This window comes from Triticum dicoccoides, chromosome 4A (genome assembly GCF_002162155.2).
Source record: "Triticum dicoccoides isolate Atlit2015 ecotype Zavitan chromosome 4A, WEW_v2.0, whole genome shotgun sequence".
In the NCBI taxonomy this organism is placed as follows: domain Eukaryota; kingdom Viridiplantae; phylum Streptophyta; class Magnoliopsida; order Poales; family Poaceae; genus Triticum; species Triticum dicoccoides.
In genome coordinates this window covers 511,885,708-511,897,857 of record NC_041386.1, presented here as the reverse complement: position 1 = coordinate 511,897,857, position 12,150 = coordinate 511,885,708, and the positions used below count along the sequence as shown (strand labels likewise).

At 46.7% G+C, this 12,150-nt stretch overlaps 1 protein-coding gene across 4 annotated transcripts; it reads right to left on the bottom strand.

The window, feature by feature from the left end:
* On the bottom strand, positions 1-10,978 carry LOC119286472 (cytochrome P450 714C3-like). Of its 4 annotated transcripts, none has more exons than XM_037565853.1 (7): positions 10,847-10,971; positions 10,146-10,351; positions 9,181-9,609; positions 7,729-7,955; positions 7,367-7,614; positions 1,002-1,395; positions 1-928 (listed from the first exon to the last, which is right to left on the bottom strand). In XM_037565853.1, exons 3-7 carry the CDS (start codon positions 9,449-9,451, stop codon positions 500-502), a joined length of 1,569 nt encoding a protein of 522 aa, XP_037421750.1. In that variant the 5' UTR covers positions 9,452-9,609; positions 10,146-10,351; positions 10,847-10,971; the 3' UTR covers positions 1-499. The 4 variants fall into 4 exon arrangements, with proteins under 4 accessions (XP_037421750.1, XP_037421749.1, XP_037421747.1 ...); XM_037565852.1 differs by lacking the exon at positions 10,146-10,351 and adding an exon at positions 9,738-9,794 and having other exon boundaries at positions 10,847-10,970; XM_037565850.1 differs by lacking the exon at positions 10,146-10,351 and having other exon boundaries at positions 10,847-10,978.
* Positions 10,979-12,150: the final 1,172 nt, after the last annotated feature.

Below are 12,150 nucleotides of genomic sequence, written 5' to 3'. Positions count from 1 at the left end.
TAAAAATAATAATTCAGTTTGAGCAAAGAATTGCTTTCTAACAAAAGAAATACCTAAATGATAAGTGCCACACGTGTGGCATGAAGCACTCCGGCCCCGACGACGGTTTTTACAACTAAAGTTGTCATCCGAAAAGAGAACAAATCCAAAGAAAAAACAGAAACTTGCCATTCGAAAAGAAAGTTGTCATGCTTGACAACTAAAGTCGCCATCCTCGCGTCACTAAACTTGCCATAAAAAACGTTCGAAGTTGTCATGTGTTCGTGCCATAGGTGTGACACTTATCAGGGTCCAAGAAATATCATTTGGGGGAGATACGGGTACCATGTCATCAATAACCATACCTTGCTTTGCCAGTGTTTTCTGAACTTACTGAATCTTGCGCCGCAGAAAGTACCGACGAAAGCACCGCCTTGCCGATTACAAACACAGTGGAGTGGTGGCGTCACTGTTTTCATCAGGCGCGGCACCTTCTTGCCACAGATGGCAGTGAGAGAGATCATGGAAGCTTCGTGACGACAAGAGGCATGCCGAACCCAGGCTCGACGGTGAGCCGGAACAACGGCGCGTGCCGGTACCCAGGCGACGGTGAGAAGGCGAACTTGCTCAGCAGGCGCACGAGCACCACCTTCAGCTCCATCATCGCCAGGTTCTGCCCAGCACAAATTCTGGGCCCGTGCCCAAACGGCAGGTACATGTGTGACGGCTCGCACACCGCAGCGGCGCCGTTCGCAAACCGATCAGGCCGGAACTCACCGGCGTCCTGGCCCCAAACATCCTTGTCGAGGTGCAGCATCGCTATGGCTATCTGGATGATCGTCCCCCGTGGGATGTCGAGCCCACCGAGCTTGAAGTCCTTCAGCGCTTCGCGCATAATCAATGACCCCGGAGGGTACAGCCGGAGAGTCTCCTGGATCACCATGGTGATCTGGAAAAGGAATGTAGTAATGGTTATGCCAGCTTCTCGAGACTGATTGATGCATGACGGGATGCTTTCTCACCGTTTTCAGCCGCCGGAGGACGTCGACGTCGAGCTCTGTGCCTCCACGGCACACCTCTAGAGCCTCGGCACGGGCACGGTCCTGCCACGCCGGGTGTGTGGCCAGCAACATCAGGCACCAGGTGACGGTGACGGCTGTAGTCTCGTGCCCAGCAAAGTAGATGCTCTTGCAGTTGTCGACGATGTAGTCCTCGGCGCTGCCACGGAAGCTGGCCGGACAATGGCGAGCACTATTGACAATCGAGCGGAGAAGGCCATTGTGTTTAGTCTTTATGCAATCGTCGTCTTCGCTGCTGCTGCCACGGCTGTGTTCCTTTGCGACATTCAGGATGAGTAACCGAACTTCTTGCTCCAGCTTTTGTATCTCTCGATTGGCCTTGGTCGGCAAACTCTTCCTGTAATCACGCACAAAACATTATGACTATAAGTTTCACTTTTTACCCCTTGAGACAGATTTTCCCCTATTTAACATATCTTGCCACATTTTAATCATTAGTACTGAACTTGTGACATTATGTCCCCGAACTGAAAAGCTAGATCCACTTGTTAGGAAGACATGGTATCTCACTACTCGTAGAAGATATATATATATACCAAATTATGAAAAATCCCTCTGGTTCAGTCAAGTTCTATGAAAAATTGTGTTAGTTTTGCTGAATAGGTACTGCTAGCTGCACGGCTGCACCACACTGCTCATGCCCCATATCAGAATGAGAGTGGTTTTTGTTAGGAAATATGCAACTTGTATTCCCATGAGGCCATAGGCCGATATATATACATGTACAGGTGTGGAACATATGCAGGAAACCCCTTATACAACGGGATAAATACAAAGGGGTACATGACTTATATTATAACTCTAACACCCCCCCTCAAACTCATGGTGGATGAACAACACTGAGTTTGGAGAGATAAAAGCCATGTTGTGCTCTAGTCTGGGCCTTCGTCAGGAAATCCGCCAACTGTAACTCAGAAGGCACATACTGAAGAGCAATAACCTGATCCTGCACACCAGCGCGCACATAGAAAGCATCAACACCAATATGCTTGGTGAGCTCATGCTTCACAGGATCGCGCGCAATGCTAATAGCACCTGTACTGTCAGATAAGAGCAGAGTCGGTGTAGTGACAGAAACACCAAAATCCTGAAGTAACCACCGTACCCAAGTCACCTCTGCCGTCAAAAGAGCCATTGCTCGCAACTCAGCCTCGGCACTCGAAGGGGAAACTGCAATCTGTTTCTTCGTCTTCCAGGCAATGAGAGAACCACCAAGAAAAACACAGTAAGCAGAAAGTGAACGGCGATCTGAGGGATCACTAGCCCACGTAGCATCCGAATAGGCCTGAAGCTGTAAAGAACTGGAGCGAGGAAAGAATAGACGGTGAGAGATCGTGCCCCGAAGATATCGAAGAACACGACGGAGATGACTATAGTGAACCGATGTGGGAGCAGAGACGAACTGACTCAGAATATGAACCGGATAAGAGATGTCCGGACGAGTGACAGCTAGATAGACAAGACTGCCAACAAGATGACGATAACGCGTCGGGTCAGGGAGAGGATCACCATCAGTAGCACGGAGGTGAAGATTGAGCTCCATAGGAGTCTCAACAATGCGCTCGTCAGTAAGAGCAGCACGAGCAAGAAGATCCTGGATATACTTTTCCTGGAATATAAAAAAGCCATCAGAGGTAGAAGAGACTTCAATCCCAAGAAAGTAGCGAAGAGGTCCAAGATCAGACATAAGAAACTGCTCACTAAGACGAGCCTTTACAAAGGCAATATACTCAGGGTCGTCGCCAGTGATGATCATGTCATCAACATAGAGAAGAAGAAGAGTCCGACCACGAGTGGAAATGTGGACAAACAACGCTGGATCATGATCACTCGCTGAAAAACCAGCGGCAGTCACCACAGAGGCAAAACGCTCAAACCAGGCGTGAGGGGCTTGCTTAAGGCCATAGAGAAAGCGACGAAGACGACAGACCATGCCATCAGGAACAGAATACCCAGGTGGGGGCTGCATGTATACCTCCTCACGCAGCTCACCATTAAGAAAGGCATTCTTAACATCAAGCTGAGAAACAGACCAATGACGAATAGAGGCCACAGCGAGAAGTGTGCGGATAGTGGTCATATGGGCCACAGGAGCAAATGTCTCATCGTAATCACGACCATGCTCCTGCTGAAAACCACGAGCCACAAGACGAGCTTTGTAACGCTCAAGAGAACCATCAGAGCGAGTCTTAACCTTGTAGACCCACTTACAAGTGATGGGACGAACACCGGGAGGAAGAGAAACAAGATCCCACGTGCCGGTGCGCTCAAGAGCAGCAAGCTCCTCTGCCATCGCAAACTGCCATTCAGGATGAACAAGAGCATCGCGATAAGACGTAGGCTCGAGTATAGCCAAAAGAGCATATCGACTAGGAGAATAGCGGTCAGGGGGAGGGCGAGGCCGAGCCCGAAGACCATAAGGCGGCTGGGATGAGGAGGACGACGCACCAGAAGTAGATGGCACGTCAGTGGATTTATCTAGAACACGTGGACGACGAGTATAATGAAAAGGAAAGGAGGGAAGAGGTGGAATCACTGGAGGTGGAGACGGGGAATGTAGCGAGGACGAAGGTGGAGAAGGGGAAGGTATCGGTGATGAAGGTGGAGACGGGAAATGTGGCGGTGATGAAGGTGGAGAAGAATCTGTAGGAGAGGATGGCGTCGGATCTGCAACAGCAGGACGAGGAATAGGAATACTGGGCACAGAGGGAGGTGTGTCAGGAAAAGTGAGGAAAGAGATATCCTCCACTGAAAAGGTTGAGGAAGATGGACGCGGGTGGAAAGGACGAGACTCATCAAAAGTTACATCCCGAGAAATACGCATCCGACGACCGATAGGATCCCAACAACGATAGCCCTTATGCTCATCACTATAGCCTAAGAAGACACACTCAACAGACTGAGCGAACAGTTTGGTGCGTTCACGAGGGGCTAGAAGAACATAGCAAACACAACCAAACAAACGAAGCGCCGAGTAATCAGGAGAACGATCAAAGAGACGCTCGAAAGGAACGCCACCCTGCAAAGCAGTGGAAGGCTGAAGATTGATGAGATAGGTGGAAGTGGAAACAGCCTCGGCCCAAAAATGAGGTGGAAGAGAGGCGGCGATCATCAACGCACGAGCCGTCTCAAGAAGGTGACGATGCTTGCGCTCAGCCACGCCATTCTGAGCATGAGCACCAGGACAAGAGAACTGAGCAAGAGTACCTTGCTCGGCAAGAACTCCACGCAACATCTTGGAGATATACTCTCCAGCAGAGTCAGCACGGAACACACGAATAGGCGTAGAGAACTGAGTGTGGACCATGGCAGCAAAATGCTTATAGATAGATAAGACCTCACTACGAGAAGACATAAAATATATCCATGTGTGCCTTGAGAAATCATCTATGAAGATAATATAGTAGCGATGACCTCCCTTCGAGGCAAAGGGAGCTGGACCCCAGACATCAGAGTGAACAAGGTCAAAAGGACGCTGAGACACAGTGTTGCTGTGAGGATAAGGTAACTGGACCTGTTTACCAAGCCGACAGCCCTGACAGTCTAAAGACACACCGCCGGAGACGGATCCAAGAAGACCACGTCGAACTAAGGATGAGAGACGAGAGCCACATAGGTGACCAAGGCGATGATGCCACTGCTGAAAAGAGCTGGTAGACAAGGCAACAGAGGAGGAGAGACTGGCGGCAGCAGCAGCGGACGGAAGATGAAGCCAGTCAAGCTCCCAGAGACCCTGAGAGTCACGACGTCGAGGACCGGCACCAAGGAGAGTACCAGTATGGCGGTCCAGAACGGAACAAGAGTCAAAGTCGAGAATGACACGACAACCAGAGTCAAAAATTTGTCCACCAGAAATGAGCTGCATGGTAAGTCGGGGAACATGAGCAACATCAGGAACATGAAAAGAAGAAGTGCTAAGAATGCCTCGGCCAATAACCGGGAGAGAGGTACCATCAGCAGTAAGAACATGAACAGGAGAATCGAGAGGTCGAGTAGAGGACAGAGTGGATGAATCATGAGTCATATGAAAAGATGCTCCAGTATCAAGAATCCATGGAGATGTACCTGCTTGTGTAGAAGGTGGTCTCACAATGCCAGAAGAGTCAGCAGCAGAACCAGCAGAACCTGTCGATGGAGAACCGGAGGATGGAGCTAGCAGGCATCGAACTCGCACAATCTCCTGCTCGGTCAGGGGCGCAACTGAAGAGGTCGACGTAGATGCGCCCGACAATAGAGAGTCTGAGGCAACCAGCAGGGCGCGAAGTCGCGCAATCTCCTCCTCAGTGAAGTACACAGCTGAAGTAGTCGACGCAGTAGCACCGGGAGCACCGGGAGAGAAGCGGCCACCACCACCTGTGGAAGCCGCTAGATGTGGCGGTGTAGCATGACCAGTAGTATCCACACAGGCCGGTGGAGGAGACGAGGCCGTATGTAGACAAGTGCCAAGCGTCAATGGAAGACGCCTGTGCGAGGCGGAGTCGACGGAACCATATGCACCAGCACTACCAGTGAAAGTCGCGAGAGGAGTCGACGTAGAGCGACGGTCACCATGTGCAGAGGTCGGGAGAAGAGTCGCGGAGGAGTGACCAACACAACAGGCGGAAGATGCCGTAGCGGACGACGTCACAGGCTGACGAGCACCAAGCATCGAGGAAAAGCGCATATGCGAGACAGGATCAGTGTAGGGTACGCCTTCCAAAATCAGCGGACAGTGTGGAGAGGAAATTGTACCCGACGACATGATGCTTCCTTTTTTTCTTTTTTTTTTTCTTTTTTTTTATCGGAAGGCAACCAGTCAAACAGCCAACACAGCGGCCGAGCAAATCAGATCGGAATCAGTAGGCGGCGGCGGAGCAGAATCAAGTGGGGGAGGCTAGTGCACCACGTCACGGGCCTTCACGGGAGGAAGATGGTGCAGCAGCCGCATGTGAACAAGCACACATTGGGATGAGACTTGTAGATGCACACGTCAGGTTCAGGCGGGCCGTCACGGGCCAACAGCGAGCGGCCGGATTAGTCTGCCCGACCTTGCAGACCACGTGGCGGCTGTGGCGTCCAGAAGAAGAAGCAGCGCCCCAGCGCGTGCTGAGGAGGCCGGCGGGCGTGGATGCTTCAGGCCGGGGCGGCGGATCAGGACCTGCCGTGGATGGATGGGTAAGATTCTACCGGAGCAGAATAGGAGAGGAAGCAGCAGCGGCCGTCCGGAGAGAAGGAAACGGAAACGGCCGTGCACAACGGGATCGAGCACGAGTTGCGGCGTGCGAAAAAAAACCCTAGGGCTCTAATACCATGTTAGGAAATATGCAACTTGTATTCCCATGAGGCCATAGGCCGATATATATACATGTACATGTGTGGAACATATGCAGGAAACCCCTTATACAACGGGATAAATACAAAGGGGTACATGACTTATATTATAACTCTAACAGTTTTTCTACACCCACCCTTGATGCACCCACGGTGCACCCACGCAAGAAAACATATGAAAACATTTTGAAAAAATCTGAAACTTTGTGGGAATGATCATCAACAAATGTTAGAGAGGCTTGCAAATTTTCATGGTCAAATGACATCCAGTGAGCTCTATACAAAACAGACAAAATTACTCAAATTTACTCAAAATGTAAGTGCACTGTTTGACCAAAATTTGTAATTTTGTTATTTTTGTACAGTTTTCCTCGGATGTCATTTGACCACCAAACTTGGCAAGCCTCTCTAACATTTGTTGATGATCATTTCCACAAAGTTTCAAAAAAAATCGAGATGTTTTGGTATGTTTTCTTGCGTGGGTGCACCGAGGTGGGGTTCAGCCACTACACCCCCGGCGATTACGAACCTGAGTTGTCCACCTAGTCAGCTGCATTGTCAGTCAAGGGAAATATAAATAGGATAAAAGCCATAACAAAGGTCACAACTGAGTAAAATGTGGCCAGGTATTTTAAAATAAAGTAACGTTGTCACAAGATTGCATTTACTGGGTAAAAAGTGGAAATCACTACTCCCTCCGTCCCATAATATAAGAACACTCTTGGGACGGAGGGAGTATTAATTTTATGACAGGACTGGACTAGACTTTGCCCTATGGAAAAGAGTTATCTTAGTTTGAGCAACCAGACTATTTTGGGGAAAAACATTTCAGATATTTACATCACAATTTCAGTGATTCCTGTCTGATGAATGAGAATGAACCTTATTTACCCTATGGAAAAGACTTATCTTATTCACTTCTTTTTTCATTTTCTTTTCACTATGTTAGATATGTATACTTACCTTTTCGCAAAAAAAAAAAAGATATGTATACTTACCACACCGCGGATAATCCAACAAGTGCATCTTGCTGAGAAATCGCCTTCTGAAGCTGCCTGAGCTTGTAGAATATTTCTTCCCCTGTTGCGAAATTGCTGCCAAAACATGCCCTGGCGATTACATCCGCCGAAAAACTCCGCAAATAACCATCCACATCTATCTCTCTACTCCCTCCCGTGCCGTCAAGCATACTATCCCATGCTTCTAGCAGTGGGGCAGAAGCCTCCACTATTAGTTCTATCATGACCTGCAAACATCATTCTTGCAATTATAATGACTTTTTACAGAAATTCCAACTATAATGCCGGATCATGTTCTTAGTATTTCAACTCATATTTAAGCATGAAGTAGCTGACGTCACCTTAATCTTCTCCATGAAGAACTCTTGTGCAATGATCTTTCTCTGATAGGCCCATATATTGCCATTTGCCACCAAGATGCCTTCACCGAAGAGTGGTTTGCGAGATTTCTGTATAAAAATAGGCTTTCCGAGCTCAGATGATGTGCAGTGGCTCATGTCCTTGACCATGCCAGGGTCAGAAACATACAGAATCTCCACAGCTCCTGTTGAGTAGAGGAATACCAACCCTATTCCAAATTCACAATCCAATAGCATCATCGCCATAAAAAGAATGGACTAATATAAGAAATACAGCACGAATAAGTACTGCAAATACCATTGAGATAAACCGAATAATTTTATATCAAATACTGTATATGTTCGCTAATTATATCTGGCAAAAAATTCAACTTTACTTTCCACTGGAGTGAAATTCCTTATTATAAAAATTAGTTACAAATGCACGGTCTTCATACAAAAAAGATTCCAGCATTTTCAGTCAACAAGCCAACTACTGATCACTTCACGCATTTTGTTTTAAGGCATAGTTGAACAATATTTCATAGAACAAGACAAAAAGATCTATAGACAGACACTTAGGTCTCGTAGGAGGCCAGGTTCCAAGAGAATTATTATATCATTAACCAAAATACTACTCCCTCCGATCCATATTAATTGTTGCTGCTTTAGTATAACTTTGTACTACAATTAATATGGATAGGAGGGAGTAGTATTTTATATCGTCAGTATTCCAATGTTCAAGAGTAAATTTCGACATCAAGAGAAAGCTGTCAGGGTTCGACTCGAACCTAAACCTGAGCTTCAGTCTGAAGATGGTGTCAACTAGAAGTCGACACTAGACGGTTCAGTTAACGGCTCAGATGCAACTGGACAAAAGAGTGACCAAAGTAAGAAAGGAGAACAAACTAGATCCTATGTAGCTTAGGGTTCGTCCTTCTTCCCCTATCGTGTCCCAATTTCAATCTTGCTCAAATCCACACACAATTCGTCCCCGATCGCAACAGCAGTCCTTCGGGGCATCACAAAAGCTTATGTAGCTTTCAATTATCCGAGTTGTTCCTGACTTTTGACTTTTGGGAGACCATTTATATACCCAGCTAAGGTTGGTAAGGATGTTCCTTTGTCACTAACTACGAGCAAGAAGACAGTGCGGAACATGTAAGTGAGTATAATGTGGCTTTATCTTTTGGATGATAGGGTTGCTAGGGTGGATGCCTTACATCAATGAAATGTACAAAGCATAAATAGCAACAGAGACGAGATGCACTGCCAACAAACTGTAAAATGTAAATTTTGTGATCTCACAGTCTTATGTCACAAGAATAGAAACATCCATGGGCCATCTAATCACTAACATACTAAAAATGACTTGTAAGCAAAGAACAAGTGTTACTGTTAAAATAGACCAAACCAGAGACTATGCGTGCATGAATTGAACTTTTGACTACATACCATATGTTTCCCTCCAGATCATGAACTGAGGAAAGAGGGTGGACATGTAGTTACTGGTGTCTTGCTTCTGCGCAGGCAATGCCTCTTGTCGGATCCTCTTTATCTCCTGGGTGTTGCCATAGAGCAAAGTAGGCCTGGGACCCCTCACACCTTGCTTCCTTAGTTTCTTTCTTATCCTCTCTGGCCTCAGCCATAGTATCTCACAGATGTACAACAGAGGTAACCCAAGAAGTACAGGAAGAAGCAGAGCTAGCAGATGAAGTTTCCCCATGGCAGAGTGAGGAAGAGGGAGGACTTCTTGTCACACTATGTAATCCACAATATTCCCATCTGTTTTAGAACTCTAGGATATAAATGCTGTTTTTGTCTTCTACAGTTTCTGATTCTTTATTATCTTGCTTTCTGATCTTGGCATCTACTGACAATATTCTGCCAAGTTGAGATTTTTATATATTAATTGATAGGCTTTTGGCTTAGCTGCCAAAGTATACTTTTAAACAAAGGAGGCAAATTTATACCTGGTCACAAAATAATAGTACTAAAAGAAACATTATTACCTAAAGGAATGGACTCTTGCATAGTTCATTAATAGGTGCAGCTCATCCTCCGCTGAACTGTGCAAAGTGGTGGGGAGAAAAGGTGACTAAACCCAGTAACAAGAACAACCAGGTGGGTGAACTCAGAAAAGTTTGAAAACCTTTTATCAACATTTTTACAGAGACAACACCAGCACCAATCACGTTCTGTCCACGGATCAAATTAGCTTTTTTTTTCTAGAAAAAACGATCAAATTCCATTTTAGCTTGTATGTCAATAAACATTTTTTTTCAACAATCCACCACGGAGAGGTATATCAATAGCATAGAAGAAGAGGGGACACGACACCTTTTAGCATATAACGCTAAACCAAGAGGTTAGAAACCACACCCACCATAACTACAAGTCTACAACGGCACACAGCTCACCTTGTCCAAACTCAGGCCAAGGCCACTAATGGCGAAGAGGCAGGACACAAAGCACCAAGGCCGCATCACAACCGATGTCAGATACCTCAGAAGCACGACAAAGATTTCAGACCAGACTGGGTCAACGCACCCTATGATGTGCAGTTGGGAAGAATCTGATTTCTATGAAGCAGTTGACGCCAATCGCAGCATGCAGCCTCTGTACTCTGCAGTAATCACGCCGCATTCGCCAAAGTGTATAAGTGTATTGCCTGAGCAGGAATCTGAAGATGGTGTATCAACTAGGAGAATGCCTATGAAATCAGACTGCAAATGTGACTTGACTCGATACCTAAGATGGAATCATGGAAGAGCAAGAAACCAGGGCAATAAACTGGATATCTAAAAAAATCATCATCAGGCTGATGAGCAGAGCTGTTGTGGGAATGCGTCAGTCCTCTTATAATCCCTCACTGCAAATAGCTGAAGCTTTGAAGTTACCCACAGCAAAAGGTCCAGTACAAACTAGGGAATGAACATCTCGTTGACTGGCGGTGCCGGCCAGGAACGCGTCGTTCTTAAACTGCCGACTCCGTCGATTGCGAGCACCGCGCCGACGAGAAAGAAGCAATGGGGATTAATCCAGCTTGCGGCAGATACTACAAACACATAAAGCTGCGAGAATCGTGGAGAGTGAGAGATCAATCAGCTACGAAGTTTACCAAGATGACGGGAGCAACTAAGAACGGCGACGTCGATGAGGAATCGCAGAAGGAGGGGCGGCGCTGGCGGAGGAAGACGACGCCGGAGGGACGGAGTGAGGTGAGACTGGGTTTGGGGCTTGGAGAAAAGCATAGCGGAAGTGGGCCTGCTCGAGATATCACTCTCAATCAGCACATCCCCTCGGTGGGCCGGCCACCTTTTACGACCGTTTGTCGGCTTTATAATAAAACAAACCATCACTGATTACATTCTCCCCTAAAAAAAATCACTGATTACATTCGAGTAGACCAATACAAAGACAGGACAAAATTACTGTTATGACCTAAAGAGCTAACAAAATCGTGATTTGACCTCGTTTTCAAAAAAATAAATCGATTCTGACCTCTTTGGGAGACGCCAGGAGACGCCAACATCCCTGGCGTCTGGGTTGCGAAGCAGACGTCAGCCACCCTGGCGTCTGGCCCCTGGCCCGCACTGCCCGCCTGCCCGTTGACCTGCTGACGTGATAAAGGGGCCAGACGCCAGGAACCCTGGCGTCTGGCCCTGGTAACTGGATAACTCACGGGAGAGTGTGTGGGACCCACCCCAAACACTTTCCCCAATCCACAACCCAAGCTTGAAGAACACTTGGAGCTCTCACACTCTCTCCTACCCCTCAAGCTCCCTCTCAAATCCTCTCAAAAAGGTGCATCCCTTAGGTGGATCTTTCCATCACTTTATTGCTCTTGGTAATCTCCCCCAAATCATCCAATTATTTTTGGTTAAATCTTGTTATTTTGGTTGCATTTTATACATGTTGGTGGAACCCTAGTTCATGTTTTCTCCCTTATGTTAGTGTGAATGGCTTGGTTAACTTTGATAATATAGTGATATGCGTGGTGTGTAGTAGGAATATATGCTTGTTGAGTAGAAAGATTGGGGGTTAGGGTTAGTTAGTGATTAGGGTTAACTTTGCTTAGTATGTGTTAATTAGTGATACTTTTGTGGACATCACCAATAATTTAGTGTTGATATGATTTGGATATAATGAGATGTATTTGGATAAACACCAATTCTCATTGAAGTCTTAAATGCATTCATGTTATTTTTAGATGGAGAGACTTGTTAATGTTCATTACATGGACAAGGAGGCATTCTTGAGTAACAAGGCCGACACGGGTGAGGAACCATTGGTTTTTGATACAAGCCCTAGCTATGAGGATGTTGTTGCAAAAGTGAGACAAGTCTTAAAGTGGATGGACACCAATGTTGATGTTAAGTTAATAGGAAGGTATGATGTTGGAGTTGGAGCCAAATCTCGCTT